The sequence below is a fragment of the Lissotriton helveticus genome, chromosome 9, assembly GCF_964261635.1.
Source record: "Lissotriton helveticus chromosome 9, aLisHel1.1, whole genome shotgun sequence".
Taxonomy (NCBI): domain Eukaryota; kingdom Metazoa; phylum Chordata; class Amphibia; order Caudata; family Salamandridae; genus Lissotriton; species Lissotriton helveticus.
The window spans coordinates 29,323,182-29,343,485 of NC_136070.1; the positions used below are offsets into that span (position 1 = coordinate 29,323,182).

Here is a 20,304-nt window from a genome sequence, read left to right on the forward strand (position 1 = left end):
TGATTCCAGCACTGCAGTTGATTACGGACTACACACTCACAGATATAAACGTGAGACTTATATAGCTGTAGATTATGGGCCACCTATTTAAGCTTTTGTCTTGGGTGCTCAGCATAGTTCAATTTGGCCATACGTTGGAGTTTGTTCACCCTCCTCCAAACACCCCTCCTCGGGCCCCCTTAACAAAACATTTCCGTCTCCTGCGCCTAGAAGTTCAACAAATGTTGGTAAAAAGGGGCAATAAAACCATTCCCTTTATCCCAGAAAGGAAATGGATTCTACTCTCAGTTCTTTCTGGTTTGAAAGACTATCGAAAAATGGCACCCCATCCTAGATCTGAGGGAGAGCAATACCCATCTCATAAAGCAGTCGTTCAAAATGATCCCCTTACAGGATATACTTCGACTTCTGAATTCAGGAGATTTTATGACCAAGTTGGACCTAGAGGACGCATATTTACACGTCCCTATTCATCCATTGCACAGGATGTTCCTTCGCTTTACAGTAGCCAATAGCCACTTTTAATTCAAAGTCCTCTGTTTCGTCCTCAGATCGGCACCAATGAAAATTCTGGCTCCGATAGCGACTTTACTCAGAAGACAAAAGCACCAGGTGTTTCCATACCTAAATGACTGCTTGCTAAAAGCCACATCCAGACCCTCAGCCAAGAATTCGGTGACCGCCTGTACAAAGCTGTTCAAGAGTCTAGGTCTTACCCTCAACAGAGAGAAGTCAAACTTGAGTCTGTCCAAGAATGTCAATTTCCTAGAAGCTATGTTGGACACATCACTGAACAGGGCATTTCCATCACTCGAAAGGCAATCCAAACTGATGTCAATGGCCCGTCTACTTCTAAAAAAGTCACTTTCAGTTCGCCTCTACAAGTCCCTTCTGGGATCGATTTCATCCTGCATTCACAAGGAGAACATTTCCCAAGGTCTCTCCTTCTTGGTCACCCCAGCTCCTCGGATAATTACGACAGATGCATCCCTGGAGGGTTGGGGAGCGGTCTTACAAGACCTCCAGATAAGTGGTTGATGGCAACAGCATCATAGTCTTTTGCACATCATTCTGCTAGAACTCGGGGCAATTTGCCTAGCCCTACAGGCGTTTTTCCCAAGAATAAAAAATTCATCTGTACTGATGAGAACAGACTATACCACGGCCATGCATTATACCACCAAACAGGGCGGCACAAGATCCTGTCTGTTGTCTGTGGAAGCTCAGAGTATCTGGGAATGGGCATTCCTTCATTGGGTTTCACTGAAAGCGGAGCATCTTTCAGGGAATCTCAACAAGACGGCAGATACACTAAGCAGGCTAAAGTCAGTCTGCCACGAGTGGGAGCTGAATCAGAGGACAGTGGACGACATCTTCAGATAGGGGGGCAGATCGTCCATAGATCCATTTGCGACACCGGAAAACAGGAAATGCCGGTACTTCGCAAGCTGGCATCACCATCCGGGATCCTGGAGTATGTTTTTGATGGCATGGTCAGGCGCCTTTGTCTACGCTCCTGTGAGAAGTTGGCCTGATGTGCAGTGCTCACTATTCTAGTGATCACTATATATCAGTCCGAACAACCCTTATTGATGATTGGTTGTAAGTCAACCTTATAGACCAGCTATCCTAGTAGCATGAATACGAGCAGTCTAAGGCTAAGACTCTAGAGGGCGTGTTAAGCCAGCTGTTTTACCATCACATTACCCCTTGAACACCCAGTGAAAGGACACCACACAAGTTGTTATGAAAATAAACAGTGTATTTATTTATAACAAGACTACCCTGGCTCTTTATGAGACAGGGAGCTAAGCACACAACAAAACTCTGATAAAAATACTTTAAGTCGCACAATTTACACAAATGCCCGAGGGGCATGAAAAACCATATACTCTAAAATTGGAATGCGAATTACTAGCAGGTAAGTAACGATTCTCAGAGGCTTTAGGAACGCTAGGCCTACAATACTGAACACTCAGGTTAGGAGCAGGAGGCCTAGGGACACCACGTGCAGAGTGGGAAGTCTCACGCGTAAGGCGGGAAAAAGCCTATGGAAGCTAGTGTTCACAAAGTTAGTGTTCTCGGGCGAACCCGACTAGGTAGGTCAAAAACGAAAGTGGATCTGGACCCTTGGATAGTGAGGCTATGCTGGGGCACCGAAATGCCGAAGTTACCTAGCCCAGGGGCTGCAGCTGCATAGGTCTGAAAAGACGTCGGGATTCTTCGTTGACGAACCAGGAGCCTGAAGGAAAGGAGTTGCTGGCAGGCGACCAGTGAAGATTGTTCGAGTGATCCAAGCCTGGATCGAAGATGGATGACACCTGAAAGCAGAGGGGACCAAGTTCGTGACTACTAGCCAGTAGTCAGGTGGCACCAGGAGGGCACCGGATGGTAGTCACCTCGACTAGGTGAGTGGGCGACTCTGTGCTCTGCAGTCTCACGGACCAGGAGGCGTTGTCGGCGACCAGGATGGAGGTACGAGCTGTCCCACGATGGATGATGCTGTCGACGTCGCTGGACCCAGGATTGGGGCAACAAGTCTTGGCAAATTCAAGCCCACGCGGTGGACCTAAAATGGCGTCTGGAGTGGACCAGGAGGGTCCGGGGTGCTCCTCTTTTGGAAGGGAGCAAGGGCCAGTCTGGAGCAACCAGACCGGCAGCAGTGATGTCGTCGGGCGTCGTTAAGAAGGCCACAAGCCAGCGGGCTAGTAGCCAAACAACGCGGTGAGCAGCAAAAAGCAGAAGGGCCCCACGCAGATCGTGGAGATGCTGGGAGGCTGAACTTCGGTGCTGGAGCTGCTCAGGGTCGGGGCTTCTCGGTCCCCAAAGCACTCACCAGAGGATCTCTCGGCGGTCGTGCTGGAAAGAAGTCGTGCAGTCTTGAAGATGGCCGGTCCCTCGAGGTCTCGTCGCACCCACGGTTCTCAGCTGGGCTGTAGAGGTGGGTAGAGGTCAGAGGTGCCAGGGAAGCCGGTTCTCGTCGAGCTGGGCAGTCGGATTCCGGAGGAAGGACTTGCAGCAGACCGCAGTGTTCTTAAGATGGTGCCTGCGGATGCAGGGTGACTACTCCTTAGTCACAAGGGAGAATCTTGAAGAAGAAATCTTGATGTCCTTTCGTAGAAAGTCGTGTCTTGATTCCAAAGATGATCTAATTTGGAAGGGGGCCTGCTCCTACCTTTATCTTGAAAAAGGGGGCTGGCACGCGACTAAGTCCTGCCCTATGGGTGGGACCAGGAGGGGGGTGGTTACACCCCTCTCCTTTGGCGGGCTTTCCCCAGGCCAGGGGCTGGAGTGCCCCTGGAACTGGTTTCAGCCGGCCTATGCACAGTGAGCACCGGGGTGCCACTTGCAGTCACCTTCCTCTAAAGCCCTGCCTACCTAGGATACACAAAATCCTGTCTGGGACGGTGCTGGCACCGCCCCTGGCAGGAAACCCTTTGTCCTTGCCTCCTGGGCTGGGAGGACTCCCAGCAGCAGGAGGGCAGACTTGTGTCTCGGTGGCAGCATCCATTTTGTGGAGCTAAGGCTCTGTCTGACTTTAACCGGGGTTACAGGTTACATACATGTTGTGTCCCTCTAGAAGGGTGGAATGCTAACCCCGTCGCCAGAATTGGCGAGGGGTTAGTATTCCAATTCGTATGACACCTTACTCGACATGTTTTGATAAAGCGATACCAGAGTTGGCATATAACCGCGAGGATTATAATGCACTTAAGAGTATATGGTATGCGATATCATGGAAACGGCTAAGGGATGGATCCCGAAAGCCGCAGACAGGCTCAGCTCATGCCAGAGCACTATCTCACACGATTCCAAGCACTCTGCCTTCAGGATTGTCAAGGCCTGCCATAGGAGTGACTGATAGGAGATCTGTGTGCCCATTTTAGGGTTAGATATAGGAATACTATATCTAAAGCAAGGGGTGATTACACCACCTTGCCCCAGCTGTCGTGCAGCCAGTTGTGTCAGATTAGGATGGCCAGCCAGGGGTGGCATAATACATGCTGCAGCCCCTGGTAGGCCCTGGGTACACCTATGCCCTGGGTACCTAAGGTACACCGTACAGGGACTGATAAGGTGACTCAGTATCCAATTAGATATGTACCTAGGGTACATGGAATCCATTTTACAGAGAGAGCAGTAGGCCTGGGGTCCTGAATAGCAGGGCCCCAGGTCAACTAAGTCAGAAAACCAGCAAAACACCAGGCAAAAAGTTGGGGGCAACCATAGTCAGGGATCTACCTTCCTACAGCTTCCCCCCCCATTCCCCCCCCCCCATTCCTCTTCTCCCGAGGATTCTCAGGAAATTGAAGAGGGAACCCTGCAAAATTATTTTCTTAGCACCCTACTGGCCTCACCAGTACTGGTACACAGAGCTGCTTCTTCTGTCAGGTAAGCATCCGATTCCTTTGGATCCTATCCAATCATTGCTGACGATGTCCCATGGCCAAGTACTACATCCGTATCCCACATACCTCCAATTATCAGCATGGCTCCTGAGCACAGAATGCAGCTAGACCTTTGACGGAAAACTTAAGCGTATTCTATAAGAGCAGTCTCTACAACTGCTGCCTTGGTTGCTGGGGTGCCTAAGTATATGCTGCTCTGCAACCTGGAGGGTAGGAACTCTATCACCCAGCATTACTGTCTGGATTTGGCACAGAGCAGTGATACAGCTGTGGGTCAAGCGGTACTTAGGCATCTTTTCCAGTAAGGTGAGCCTGCTATCATAAGATGTATAATGTTGTACCCACTATCCACTGCCCTATTTATATCTTATTGTATTGGTTATGTATTTTACTGCTAGCTATTCTGATTCAAGCATGTACATCTATGAAAGATACCCCAAATACTGGAGCAAACATTTACTTACCTTTAAGTCTTGTTCTCAAGTATTGGTATATTTCATAGTTTCACATGCAACCCTCCCTCCTCCCCTTGAGGCTCTCCTTCTTGGCAGGTAGTGGCTATTCCCACTAGTGCTTGAAAATCTGAGAGAAGATGCTTCTGCTGGGAGTGTGCTAAGGGGGCTGTCGCCTGATTGGCTGGAGTTTTGGTTCTTTTAAATGAAATGGATAAACGTTCAATTCAAAGTCTTAATGCAATTGTAAGCCATGTTAATTACTGCTGCTGATTTGGAATGTACAGAGGGACTCCCACCTCGATGATAGGGGATGATTTTCAAGCATGTGAATCTAAGAAAGATACCAATACTGGAGAACGAGTTACAGGTAAGTAACACATTTTTCTCCAGAATTGGGGTGTCTTTCATAGATTCACATGCCTGACTCATTCCCCGTCTTGAGGGTGGGAGTCCCAAGGTACATAAAAAAGCAGTAACATGCACATAATAACCAAAAAAACCTTGGTAAAATAAAACCAGGAAGTAAAGTAGCCCTAAGCTACATGGAAAAACTTCCACACCTATGACTATCATAGTCATTATATACAGTCCAAACTGCAGTCAATCAGACGACAGCACCCACCAGAATGTTCTCCCCAGAGGGTCAGGCTTTCAGATTTTCTACTGCACGTCGTGTGAAGGGAGTCTCCCTGAGCTCTGCTCAATACTTCACTATTCTTCTGGAATTTCTTCTCTTCAGAATGTCATCTTCAAAGAAATCTCTCTTTAGACCTTGTGAATCTTGTGGGAAGCTCCGGCTGTTTTCTGAAGATCCCCACAAGAAGTGCATTTATTGCCTTTATCCGGCTCATGAGGTGAGAGATTGTAACATTTGCAGAACCTTCCCTCAGAAGACCCTCAGATAGAGAAGGGCGCCTACTTCTGTGGCTACAGAAGATTAAAGACCAAGATAACCCCTTATCTGAGGTGGGAAGTGTTGCCTCTGGTTCGTGGATGGCTGAGGAAGATTTATCTTCTCCTGGGGCTAAGGTGTCGAGAAAAGCTCAACCCTCTAAGGGTTCTGACTTGCCTTCTTCCTCAAAAAAGGCTCCTCCACCTTCAAAGTCTAAGCCTCTGCCTGCTACGCCCTCGAGAAAGACTGGAAAGTCTCTGGCGTCAAAAAGACTTCCTGAGAAAGATTTCCCTCAGAGAAAAGCTCCGTTGTCGACTATGATGATAGTCGACACTACTTCTACGTCGACTGTTACCTTCTCGTCGCTGAGACCCAAGATGATCATGTCATCATCTTCATCTTCGTAGACACTAGTCTCTGTCTCTGTTAAGCCCATCTCGTCGACGAAGGAGATTTCACGCTCTGACGGTGAAAGTTAAGAAGATCTCGTCGACAGTTGCCTCGTCGACATTCGCTTCGTCGACGAAAACTACTTTGTCGACGGTTGCCTCGTTGCCGAAGACTGCCTCGTCGTCGATGACCTCCTCCTCGCCGTTGACGACCACCTCTTCGACGAAAATTGCCTCGTCGTCGACGACCTCCTCGCCGACGAAGATTGCCTAGTCGACGGTTACTTTCTTGACACCAGCCCCATCGACGACGATACCGTCGACGGCCCACTCATCGAAGCCTCTTTTGTCATCCTGCACGGAATCTACAACAACGGCCACTGCTTCCTCTGCACCGCCTACAACAGCTGCTCCTTTGCTACAAAGACGTTGCTCTTAGTTGGAAGCCCTCTCTCCATTACATATCTCCCCTCATAAGGTACCTCTTGAGTTGCCTGAGCAATTACTAGACTCGGGAGGATGAAGAGGAGTCCGAAGAGGACGACCGATTCCGCACTGCCAGAAGCCCTTCGGAATTGCTTATTAAGTATCAGGAGGAAGACCAGAATGAAGACCCTTTCCCTGAGTCTGTAGCTCCAGCTCCTGACACGGTTCGCACAGCACAGATGCCCTTAGCCTTGCTGAATAAACTGCAATACATTTTGGACGACTATTATTGCCGTTTTCCTCCATCTGAATCGGCAGAGTCTATTCCATCAATGCCCATGCCCCAAGCTTTTGCTTCTTCTTTAGGGACTCCAAGACCACCTTCTCCAGTACCGTCTCATCATTCCCATGATGTTAACACCACTGACGATGACTGGGAAGAAGGAGAAGTGCATGATAGGTCTATTCTTACGGAGTGGGATGACTACCAAATTCAAACTCAGTCACCTTTAACTCCAGCTCCCATTGACTCTCGTCCGTTGATATCGGAGGCTTTCATCTCCTTATGGAGAGGTTGACTCAAAGGTTTCTCATACCAATGGAAACAAAGAAGGATGATTGCTTTCTCTATGATTTTTAAAGACCAGTCACGAAAACAGATACGGACCATTCCCATTATAGATTTCATCTGGAAGGAAGGATTGAAGGTCAAGACAGCGCCTGCTTCTCTTCCTGCGGTCTTGCCTCGATTAGAGAAAAAATATAAGGCACCAAACAACTCATCTGCATGCCTCATAGGCCAGGCGAAAGCTGACTGTCATTGCCCAAGCGGCGCAGAGACGTGTCAGGAACCCCTCCTCTTCTACCACCGCTCCGCCAGACAGGGATGGCAGACGGCTGGATTCTATTGGGAAGAAGGTTACCACCATGGCAGTGACGACCGTCCGTGCTGCTAATTCCCTAGCTATATTAGGGAGATATGACAGGCAGATGTGGTCGGACATCTCCCCCTACGTTAACATGCTGCCGGAACCATCCACGTCTGAGGCATTTAAGATTTTACAAGAAGGAGAGCGTACCTCTGCGGAAATAATAGATGCCGCCGTGGAAGTCGCATCCAGAGGATTTAGACAGCTAGCGGGTGCGGCAATACTAAGGAGACAAGGTTGGCTGAAATCAACATCTTTTCGCTAAGAGGTTCAAGCGAAAATTATTGACATGCCAAATGATGGGGAATCACAATTTGGTCAGCATGTTGATGAGGCCCTTCAGACTATTAAAAAGACACTGAGACAGCAAGGTCTCATGGTAGCCTTCAATTTCACAATCTGCCCTTTCGGGGTGCTAAAGGACGTGGATCCTTCTCCAATAGAGGAGGTTACAACCAATGGAGGACATACCAATCCTCTCAAGGTAATCAAAGATATCAGTCCTACAGGCAGCAGTCATACGGACAGCGAAGTACCTCTTACTCTCAAACAAAAAGAAAGCCCTCCTGCCGTGGACGGGATTAAACTAAAAAACAATGAGACCTGCCACCATTTCTGCCGTCCCCCCCGTTAAAAGTTGGAGGAAGAATATCCCAATTTTACTCGAACTGGTTCGCTATCACAACAGACAAGTGGGTTCTGGACATAGTGGCCAGAGGCCATGTTTTAGAGTTCATAAAGATTCCTCCAAACTCTCCTCCCAAAGGCCCACCTCCTGCTCATCTCAAGGAGCTTTTTTCCCAAATAAATTTGATGATTCCAAAAGGAGCGATAGAAAAGGTCCCTCATTTACAAAGAGGAACAGGATTTTATTCAAGATTTTTTCTGATAATGAAAAAGTCGGGAGAATGGCGCCCCATTCTCGACCTTCGCGCCCTCAACAAACACCTGAAAAAATTATCCTTCCGAATGTTAACACTTCAAGAATTTGGCAGGGGATCACATGGCCACCCTCGACCTCCAAGACGCTTATTTTCTTGTGCTGATCCTACCCAGACACAGAAAAGTATTACGGTTCAGAGTGGCTGGCAGGGACTTTCGATTCAGAGTCCTTCCTTTTGGACTACGGTCAGCACCCCATGTGTTTACAAAGGTCCTAGCACCGGTGGCCGCACACCTTCGTCTGGAAGGAATTCAAATCTTCCCTTACTTGGACGACTGCCATATCAAGGTGAATTCCTTTCCAAGCGCAAATGTTCAGAGATTTCTGTCACTGTTCCAATGTCTGGATCTCTCCATCAACTTCGAAAAATCTCATCTGATTCCATCACAAAGAAAGAGCTTTTTGGGAGCCTCGCTGGACGCTCAGCTTACTCAGGCTTTTGTCTCAAAAGAAAGAGAAAGACAACACAAGATCTGCAAGCTAGCTCGCCTATTGCAATCAAAAAAGTGCCTTTCAGTCCGACTATTCAAGTCTTTTCTAGGGGTGATTTCTTCCTGCATCCCTTTGATACCCAACTGCCGTCTCAGAATGAGCCCCTTCCAAGAAGAGCTCAACCTCCAATGGTTGTTGATTTCGTGGTCGTTCGACGATGTCATTCACATCGTTCCTCGGATACGAGAAGTCTTCTTTTGGTGGACTCAAGTAAAGAACGTAAAGGAAGGATGTGCATTCCTGGTAGAAGTGCCAAATTTCACTATAACAACAGACTCTTCCCTCGAGGGATGGGGGGCACATCTTCAAGGGATGACGGTCAACGGCAAGTGGAACGTCCAACAAAAGAAGTGGCATATCAACCTTCTGAAGTCCTTTCGAAACGTCATTCTGGAAGCCTCAGTACTAATTCGGACAGACAACACTACAAGTATGCATTACTTGAACAAGCAGGGAGGGACGAAGTCGGCCCTTCTCTCTCTTAGCAACCTCAAGAGATCTGGGACTGGGTGATTCGTCACAAAATCAGCCTTTCAGCTATTCATGTTCCGGGAGTCTCCAATGTCCTAGCGGATTCCCTCAGCAGGTCAACAATATCCAATCACGAGTGGGAGCTGCATCAACCAACTTTGAATCGAGTTTTTCGCGAGTGGGGTCCTCCCGATCTGGACCTGTTTGCGACCAGTCAGAACCGCAAATGCCCATCCTTTGCAAGTTGGATTCCCCACAACGACTTATGCGGGAATGCGTTTTCGATGAATTGGTTGCAGATATATGCCTACGCTTTTCCTCCGATTCCGTTGGTTCCCAGAGTTCTCCGCAAGATGAAGAAACAACCTTGCCGCCTGATTCTCATTGCTCCCAGATGACCTCGCCAGTTCTGGTTCATCCAACTTCTCCTTCTCTGAGTCCGATCCCATTCAGTTTCAACCAATACCGAACCTTCTGTCCATCCAGAACGGACAGATCTGTCACCCGGACCCGGCCCCGGCATCTTTGAGATTAGCAGCCTGGCTCCTGAACACCTTGAATTTGCACACCTAAATATTCCTGCGGACTGTCAGGAAGTTTTAGCTAATGCTCGAGCGCCTGCTACTATTAAAACATACAAGCTTAAATGGAAGACATTTTGAATGTGGTGTCAATCTTCCAATATACATCCGATTCATGCAAAACCAGAACAAATTTTACCGTTAGTTCTTCACTTGGCAAGATCGGGCCTATCCCATTCCACTTTGAAAGTGTTCTTGGCAGCTATTTCAAGGTTTCGGCAGGATGGATCCATTTCTCTTTATTCAAATAGAGTCATTCAGCAGTTCTTCAAGGGATTGTTTCGGATCTTTCCCCCTATTTGCCGTCCACCTCCATCCTGGCATCTTAATGTGGTGCTTGCACAACTTATGCGGCACCCCTTTGAGCCTATTCATAAAGTGGATTTAAAGTTCCTTTCGTGGAAAGTTTCTTTACTATTGGCTCTAACTTCAGCAAGGAGAGCCAGTGACATTCAACCATTCATTGTTAATCTACCTTTTCTTCAATTCACCTCAAATTCAGTAGTGCTACGCACCAATCCCAGTTTCATGCCAAAAGTACCTACAGACTTCCACCTTAACGAGCCAATAATTTAAAAAACGTTCTTTCCAAATCCTCTAACACCTGCGCAAAGAGCCTTACATTCCCTTGACATCAGAAGATGTCTCAAGTTCTATTTACAACGGACTCCAACAATCCGTAAATCGGACAAACTGTTTGTGGCCTCTGGGAGGTTACGTCAAGGATATTCAGTATCCAAACAGACCATAGCTCTTTGTATTTCTGCTACGATTTGTCTTTGCCATCAACAGGCGGGAAGACCTTTGCAGACAACCCCAAGAGCGCATTCTACGAGAGCAATGTCCTCATCTACCGCTCTCTTTGCCGGTGTGCCTCTTCATCAAATCTGCAGAGTGGCAACTTGGTCCAACAGACACACCTTTACCAAACACTACTGTTTGGAGGCTTCAAGTAATGCAGATACGTCAGTGGGACAAGCTGTTCTCCGCAATCTTTTTAAATAAGGTGAGCCTCTGTTCTCCCTCCTCCACTATGCTCTTTCTTAGACGCTTATTGACATACTTATTCTATTTTTAAAATTGTTCTGCATATGTTAAACACAAATGCATTTATGCAGGATTATGACATTATTGGTATTCTATTGCATGTGTATTTGAGCTTGTAAAGCACACTGCTACCCGTCCATAGGTTTCCTGGCGCTGTATAACTCTGGGGAACCCGTCCTGGCTTTCCCTGTGGGATGGTCCCTGCTGGGAGTCCCAAAGGTGGAGCCAGGCATCCCCGGAATTGATGGGGCCGTTGTGGAGATTAGGCAAGCTAATGCCCAGAGTTGCCGAGTGGAACCCCTGATTAGAGTAAGCACCGAAGCGAGAATTATCGAGTCCGCTGACCCAGGTCCACGACCCTGCCGCGTCGGGAATTGAACCCTGGTCCCGGGCCGACTTCTGCTCTCGGGTCTGCTGCCTCTAACCAGTGAGCCACACTACTCCACTGCATGATGTTTGTATTTATATATCTTTCTGTGTGTGTGTATATATATATATATATATATATATATATATTTTTTTTTTTAAAAATATATATATATGTATGTTAGAGGCATATGAGCTGCAGATTACGCGCTCCGGTTTGGAACCGATTTCCTTCGGTGTGCAATCCTCACCCAGTTCGACGGTATTGTTTTGATCGCAGTCCCCATTGACGCGACTCTTCACGACTTCGAAGTCTTCGATTCCGTTCGTTGATGAAGGCCTTCGGTCCTACATGGGCCTTACTCTCTGGCTCATGGAAAGGACGCCATTCAAGAAGTGTCCTCAATGTGGGTCGAAGCTTCCCCACACCAATCTACATGAGGTGTGCAACCTTTGCCTCTCCCTGGAGCACGAGGCCAAAGACTGTTCCGCTTGTGCCTCCTTCCACTCTAAGAAGACGATTCGGGACCGACGAGCTCGAGGAACCATGGCTCGCTCGTCAGCTTCGATCCTGGACGACATCTTTGAAGAGGGCGTCGACGTGCTAGAACAGCAGCGGGCCAAAGAAAGCGCCAGCTCCTCTGATGCCGAAGACTCAGACGTCGAGGACATCACTCCAGCTCAACGGGTCTTAAGTACACACGTCGGCCCGACCCTTCCTCGACACCCTCCAAAAAGGCTTCTGTCACACCTTCACCTTCGGGCCCGGGTGTGCACCAAGAGACTGCTTCCCACGCCCTGCCTTCGGGCCTGGCAAAGAAGCCTACTAAGCCTTTAGGTGGCTCGGGCTCGAGTCAGCCTATTCCCGGTGTCCGATACCGACACCGAAAAAGAAGCCATCTTCCTTATCCACGCCGACCGCTGCTTCAACACCCAGGCACTCGGCACCGAAGACTGACACCGGCTCATAGACGTCAAAACCGCACTCGGAGCAGAGTAAAAAACTGCCTAAAGGTCCCAACTCCCATGCTACGGAGCCGGAAAAAAAAACAGAACCGAAAAAACACGTTCCGGTTAAGGACATTTCAAAAGGTCACAGTTCTAAGCTGAAAGACCCTAGACCAGCTACTGAGTCTGTGCCGAAAAAACCTCCGGAACCGAGAACTTCGACACAAAAGGATCTGTCCTCCACAGAAGAGCTTTTTACAACAGATCCTAATCAAAAGACTCTTGTAAAGGATCCTGAAACTGGCCAACTGACTCATAGCACCAAGAAGAGACCTGGAAGCGCCTGCACCTCCTCCTCCTCCAAAGAAGAGAGACATTGCAACCTCTCCATTAAGGGTCCCTTCTCCACCACCTCCCCATACTCCTCCTCCACATCATTCTCCTACACCATCCCCTAATCCAGATGATGATGTAGATACAGACTCTGATGACACAGGTGAGGGTGCACATGACCCAGTAGGGACCAATAGTCCCCCTCAGTCACCTAATCCATGGGATGATTGTACCACTCCTGATGTGCCTTACGTCCCTCAAGATGATGTATATCCCTCCAGACCTCCCCTCCCCCCCTTCCCCAGAGGACACTATAGGGTTTAACCTACTAGTCCATAGGGCTGCCCAATACCAAGGGGGTCGACTTCCTATTGCATTCTTTTGACACTACACAAAGGTCCACTTCCATTTTGCCAATGCTTAAGGGGGTCATTAAGCATGCAACAGAGGTATTTAAAGATCCTGTCCGGGCTCGAGTCCTCAACCCCCACATTGAGAAAAAATACAAAGCTGCCCCTACAGATCCAGTTTACATTAGAGGCCCAGCACTGCTAGATTCCTTGGTGGTCTCTAACGCACGTTAACGTGCCAATTCACAGACATCAGGTGAGGACTCACCACCAGATAAGGAATCTAAACTCCTTGACGCCTCCGGCAAATGAACAGCGTCAAAGCAGCTAACAAATGGCTCATTGCCAATACTCAAGTGGTATTGGCAAGATATGACATGGCACATTATGACAAACTGGAATCCATAATGCAGCATCTACCATATAAATATAAGAATAGGGCCAATGAACTCATACAGGAAGGTAAAAATATCACTAATGCTTCCATTCGTTGTGCCCTAGATGCCGCAGGTACTGCCTCAAGGGCAATTTACACCAGTGTCCTTTTGCATAGGCATGCCTGGCTACGTATTTCAGGTTTCAAACCCGAAGTACAAAATTCCATCCTCAATCAGCCATTTGATGAGAAACGCTTATTTGGCCCTAATGTCGATGTATCTTTAGAGAAAATGAAAAAAGACACAGCTAAATCTATGGGAGCCTTGCAATTGCAAGCTCCCAGACGTTCTTTTCGTCGCTCATCATATAGAGGCAACACAAGAGGCTACTCCTCCGATAGCCCCTCCACTTCCTATAAGACCCCTAGCCAATCCACATTCACTAAGGGCTACCAAAGAGGGGGTTAAAGAGGTAACAACAACAAAGGCAGAGGCAAAACCAACAACTCCCGCTCTGCCTCCACCCCTACTCAATGACTTTCCTCCACTTGCCCTCCACCATTCCACTCCTGTGGGGGGAAGACTACAGCAATTCCTTCCTGCCTGGACCATCATCACATCAGACAGGTGGGTGCGACAAATTATTCAATCAGGTTACTGTCTAGAACTAACATCTACCCCCGCCAAACATACCACCCAAACAGCGTCCAATGTCACAAGAGCATCTATCACTGCTAAAGCAAGAAGTAATATCTCTACTGGAAAAAGGTGCAATAGAACCAGTTCCTCTGCACCAACAAAACAAGGGAGTCTACTCCCTATACTTTCTTATCCCAAAGAAGGACAGCTCTCTAAGGCCTATTCTAGACCTCAGACCTCTAAACATGTACATACAGTCAGACAATTTCCACATGGTCACACTCCAACAAGTCCTTCCTCTTCTGTTACAAAACGACTTCCTTGCTTTTCTAGATCTCAAGGGCACATACTTCCACATTCCCACTCACGAAGCTCACAGGAAGTATCTCAGATTTGTAATAGACGGGCAGCCCTATCAATTCAAAGTACTTCAATTCTGAGTCACAACAGCACCAAGAGTATTCACCAAGTGCCTAGCAGTAGTGGCAGCACATTTACGAAGACAGCACATCCACGTCTTCCAATACCTGGACAACTGGCTCATAAATAACAGCACCTACAACCAGTGTGTAGAACACACTTATGCCACTATCCAACTGCTTCACAACTTAGGGTTTACAGTAAACCACACCAAGTCCCATCTGCAACCATCCAAAGTACAACAATACCTTGGTGCCAAAATAAACACCTCAACAGCGCTAGCTTATCTCACTCCGGTAAGGATAGCTAGCATGCAAGCTCTTCTCACAAAGTTTCATCCACAACACTCCTTCTCAGCCCGAGTGTTCATGCAGCTCATAGGGATGATGGCCTCTAGCATTTTCATAGTGCCCCTTGCAAGACTTCAAATGCGTCCTCTCCAAGAGTGCTTAGCACGCCAATGGAACCAGGCTCAAGGTCAATTAACAGACCTAGTGTTGGTGGACGGTCGGACTCATCACTCTCTGCAGTGGTGGAACACCAAAAACCTTTTCAAAATGCGACCGTTCCTAGAGCCAGTTCCTCAGATAGTCTTGACAGCAGACGCATCGCTCTCCGGCTGGGGAGCACACCTACTGCAACACACCATGCAAGGCAGGTGGACACCACAACAAAAGTTACCTCATATCAATCCTTTGGAGCTACTAGCCTTATTCCTAGCATTGAAAGCTTGCCAAAACTAAGTATCAAACAAAGCTGTGTTAGTCCGCACAGACAACATGACAGCCATGTATTACATACAGAAACAGGGCGGAAAACACTCCCTGTAACTCTCTCAGCTAGCACAGAACATATGGTGGTGGGCTATACCTTAAACATATTCCTCTGAGCCCAGCATGTTCCAGGAGTACAGAATACCAAAGCAGATCTGTTAAGTCATCAGACACAACAGATCCACGAGTGGGAACTTCATTCGCAAGTTCTTCAACCATACTTTCAGATGTGGGGATAACCTCAGATAGACCTCTTTGCCACCCACGAAAACGCCAAATGCCCAAGCTTTGCCGCCAGATATCCACACCCACTGTCCAAAGGCAATGCGATATGGATGAACTGGTCAGGCAATTTTGCGTAAGCTTTTCCGCCTCTACCACTCATGCCAATAGTAGTACGCAAACTACAGCAGCATTCTCTAACCCTCATACTAGTTGCTCCAACGTGGGCCAGATGGCCGTGGTACACCACACTGCTACAACTGTCTGTAGTGCCGCACCAAAAGCTATACCTATCTCCACACCTTTTAACCCAGAACCATGGAGAGATCAGACACCCGGACCCAGCTCAGCTCAACCTTGCGATCTGGCTCCTGAAATCCTAGAATTCGGATATCTTGACCTTCCTCCTGATTGCATGAACGTCATAAAAGTGGCTGGACATCCAACCACTAGAGCATGCTATGCAGCCAAGTGGAAACGCTTTGTAATTTGTCACAACAACAATATTAATCCTCTAGACGTGTCTATTCAACACATCATAGCAAATGTAACTTTGCCTATACGTGTATTAGACTGTATCTTGCTGCCATACCAGCATATCTACAAAACAGACAGCATCTATCTCTCTTCAGAGTGCCTACTATTAAAGCTTTCATGGAAGGCCTCAAACGAATAATTCCTCCCTGGGTACCACCTTCACCAGTGTAGAATTTGAATATTGTTCTCACACGGCTAATGGGCCCTCCCTTCGAACCTTTACATAAATGTGAACTACAATTTTTAACCTGGAAGGTTGCGTTCCTAGTAGCTATTACTTCGCTACGGAGAGTTAGTGAACTACAAGCACTAACCACTAATTGCAAATGCATCACGAACAGGTCGTTCTCCGTACTAATCCAAAATTCCTTCCCAAAGTCTTTTCTCCCGTCCACCTCAAGCAATCTGTGGAACTGTCTGTGTTCTTCTCGCAGCCACAGATAGTAGCAGAAAGAGCTCTTCATACCCTAGATGTCAAAAGAGCATTGTTATACTACATTGAGAGAACACAACCCTTTCGTAAGACCAAACAACTTTTTGTGTCTTTCTCACCACCACACAAGGGCAACCTTATATCAAAATCTGGGTTAGCTAGGTGGATTGTCAAATGCATACAAATTTGCTATCATAAAGCTAAACATACGTTATCTGTTCCTCCTAAAGCCCACTGTACAAGGAAAATGGGGGCTTTGATGGCATTTTTAGGGACCATTCCCTTAGATGACATCTGCAAAGCAGCTACATGGTCTACACCGCACACATCCACAAAACACTATTGTGTAGATGTGCAGACTAAACAACAAGCTAATGTGGGCCAAGCTGTTCTCAAAACACAATTTCAAACTACTGCAACGGATAGGGGTGGTCGCCGCTAAGAGTGGGTACTGATATACAATCTATGCACAGTGTGTAATCTGCAGCTCATATGCCTTGAACGGAAAATGCTACTTACCAGTATGCATCTGTTCTTGGCATGTAGAGCTGCAGAGTTACACACGCCTACCCTTATCTCTTCCAGTACTATCTTAATTAGAAACAGCTTACATGGACATCCTTCCTTTTCTTGCAAAGCTCCATCATTTCCCTAATGACGAAAAGCAATCTGAGGATGGAGCCGATGCCCATGCGCAATGTGGTCCAAAGGAGGCGTCGCCTATCTCGTGACTTCCAAAGAACTTTTCAGGACAAAAACAAACTGCAAACATCCGGGCCCAACACTAGGTGGCGATCTATGCACAGTGTGCAACTCTGCAGCTCTACATGCCAAGAACAGATGCATACTGGTAAGTAGCATTTTCCATATATACTACTATGATACAAAGAGCGTCTCACGAGCATTATGTTACTGTACTGCTATCTACTTATTCAGGAATGTGAATCTATGCAAGACACCCCAATACTGGAGAAGAACAATAGTTCTCAGTTATTGTGGCCGGTTCTTAAACATAGGCATACCTTCTGGTGAGCATACAAGAAGCCTCTTAGAAAGATTCTCTCTGCCATACAGGAATAGATCTAGCATAAAAACTGGGAGTTAGCTGCAGGTTGAAAATTGGGTGCGGATTTCCATACTTGTTAAATACCAAGAACAAGAAGTTTTTTCTAAAAATGCAGACTGCTGAAGAGTGAACCTGTTAGATCTTAGCTTTTTGATGCCAAAGTCTGTTTTTTCCCTTTGTTTAGGCACTCTGGTGATGTGTTTAATTTCATTGAAGATGCAGAAGATAGCGACGAAGAGGATCAGGAAGACATGATTGAGGACCTTCGTGATGGGAAAGATAAGCATCCCATGAATAAAAAACATAAAGTAATTCCCTTTCTCTATTGTAGTTTTACCTTGACGTTGCTGTGTTTCTACTTCAACTTAGTTCTTAGGAAAGTTCTTGCTAATCCCTCTTTCAGTACTATATTCAACTGTTCTGTGCTTCTTTCACGATTTGCTTGCTGAGCTTTTCAGTTACATGTTCATGTCTCTACTTTTTAATGTGTTTTAAAATCTTATTATGAATATAGTAACCAAAATATGACTTGTAATACATCTGACTGTCAAGATATTAATTCAGTTAGCATTTTATACAGAAATGGAGGAAGTTTAGAAGTGGAGTCTGTTTCTGCCCCCCCATGCTGTGGATCGTGGGTGGAGCATTAGTTTGCCTTCAGAAGATCGCCATTTTGTAGCGTGAATTGTAGGAGAGTAGGGTCTGCTTCCTATGGTCACCCCCACTTTTTGCTTTTGCTTTACTGGTTTTCGACTTAGATGTGGCTGTGGGCTTGCTAATCAGACCCACAGCCCAGATGCACTCTCTAAATTCACACCATGTACTCCCACAATTGGGAAGTGGTTCACCTTATCAGCCCCTGTAGAAGTGTACCCTAGGTACTCAGGGCATAGGTGTAACCAAGGCCTACCAGGGGCTGCAGCATGTATTATGCCACCCCTGGCTGGCCACTCAAACTGACACAACTGGCTGATCACTCAGATGGGGAAAGGTAGTGTAATCACCCCTTGCTTAGGTATAGTATTCCTATATCTACCCTTCTATATAGACACACAGTAACCTATAAGTCACTCCTATGGCAGGCCTTAACAATCCTGAAGGCAGAGTGCTTGGTTATGTGTGAGATGGTGCTCTAGCATGAGCTGAGCCTGTCTGCAGCTTTCGGAACCATGTCCTTATAGCTGTTCTATGATATCGCCATACCATATACTCTTAAGTGCATTATAATCCTTGCGGTTGTATGCTAACTTTGGTTTGGCTTTATCTAAACATGTTGTGTAAGGTGTCATACGCTTTGGAATACTACCCCCTCGCCAATTCTGGCGACGGGGGTAGCATTCCACCCTTCTAGAGGGAGAAGACATGTTGTTGCTGACTATCCCGGTTAAAGTTAACCAGAGCCCCAGCGTCACAAAATGGACGCTGCTGCCACAGACACAAGTCTGACCTCCTGCTGCTGGGAGTCCTTCCAGTCACAGAGGTTTGGACAATAGGTTTCCTGCCTGGAGAGGTGCGAGCACCACCCCAGACAGGACTTTGTGTATTGGGACTGGGAGGGCTGAATAAAATGAGACACTGCCTGGGGCACACTAGTTGCTCCATGCATACCCCTGTTCAAACCGGTTGCTGGGGCACTCCAGCCCCAGCTCTGGCGCGAAACTGGACAAAGGAAAGGGGGTGTAACCACCCCCCTTGCCGGTCCCTCCCATAGGAGGGACCTAGAAAGTAATCCAGCCCCTTTTAGTTGTATAAAAGTAGGAGCTGAGCCCCAGGACTTTAGATTTGATCCTGAACTGAAACTTGAAACAAAACTCTGGACCTTCGACATTCTGCTGAAGCTGAATACTGAAGAATCTCCCTTGTGGCCAAGGAGTGACCACCCTGGGCAACCAGGCACCATCCAGCAAATCAACGGCTTGCTTTGTCGACGCTCCCGTCGGGACCCGAGCACAGAGCCTGACAAGACCTAGACTTCCAGACCTCTCTGACCCTCTCTTCACGTCTGCAGCATAGCTGAGATCCGTGGAGGCGACGAGACACGTGGGACCGGACATCTTGAAAAGTCTGCAACTTGGTACCTGTGCAGCTCCTGAGGTATCCTCGAAGCTGTGCACTGGGGATTGAGAAGCCCCGTATCTGAGCTCCACCTGCACCGACGATCAGCACTCCACGAGTTCTGCGTGGGGCCCTTCTGCTTTTGTTCTGCTCGACACGTGGTCCGGTTGCTGGCCCGCTGGCTAGTAGCCTCTGTGACGACAATCCTTTTGAACCAACTCGCTGGTCTGGTTGCTCCAGACTGGCCCTTGCCTCCCTGCAAAGGTGAGGCTCCTCAGACCTTGCTGGTCTGCATCAGAAGCCTTCTTTGAATCCTGCGTGGGTTGCCTTTGCCAAGGCTTGTTGACTCCAATCCGGCTGTCGACCCCTCCATCTGCTAAAACCTTTGTGGGACAGCTCCTCTCCAGCATCTAGTAGTCCTCGACGCCTCCTGGTCCGTGTGGCTGAAGAGACTAGCTTTACGACAGCACCTGATTACTAGTCTGGTTCCTTCCTTGTTCCACCCGGTCACTGGCTAGTGAACCAGACTCTGTCCCCTCTGCTTTCAGGTCTTCTTCATCCTCGATCCACCCTTGGGTCCACCCGGACATCTTCCTCCTGATCGCCTGCAGCATCTTTCCTCCAGGTCTCCATAGGCTTCAACGGCGAAACCCGACACATGTTCACACCTATGCACCCACTTCCTGTGGGTGAGGTAACGCGAGTACTTCGGTGCTCCCAAGGGTATTGACTATCCAAGTGTCTAGGTTTT

At 47.7% G+C, this 20,304-nt stretch overlaps 1 protein-coding gene across 3 annotated transcripts in view; it reads left to right on the forward strand.

Moving 5' to 3' along the window:
• The window catches only part of STRN3 (striatin 3), a 984,550-nt gene that overhangs the window by 406,125 nt on the left and 558,121 nt on the right, over positions 1–20,304 (forward strand). For all 3 annotated transcript variants that reach the window (XM_078659406.1, XM_078659407.1, XM_078659408.1), the window contains exon 6: positions 17,683–17,806. In XM_078659406.1, the coding sequence (XP_078515532.1) occupies positions 17,683–17,806 (124 nt within the window). The remainder of the gene's footprint in view (positions 1–17,682; positions 17,807–20,304) is intronic.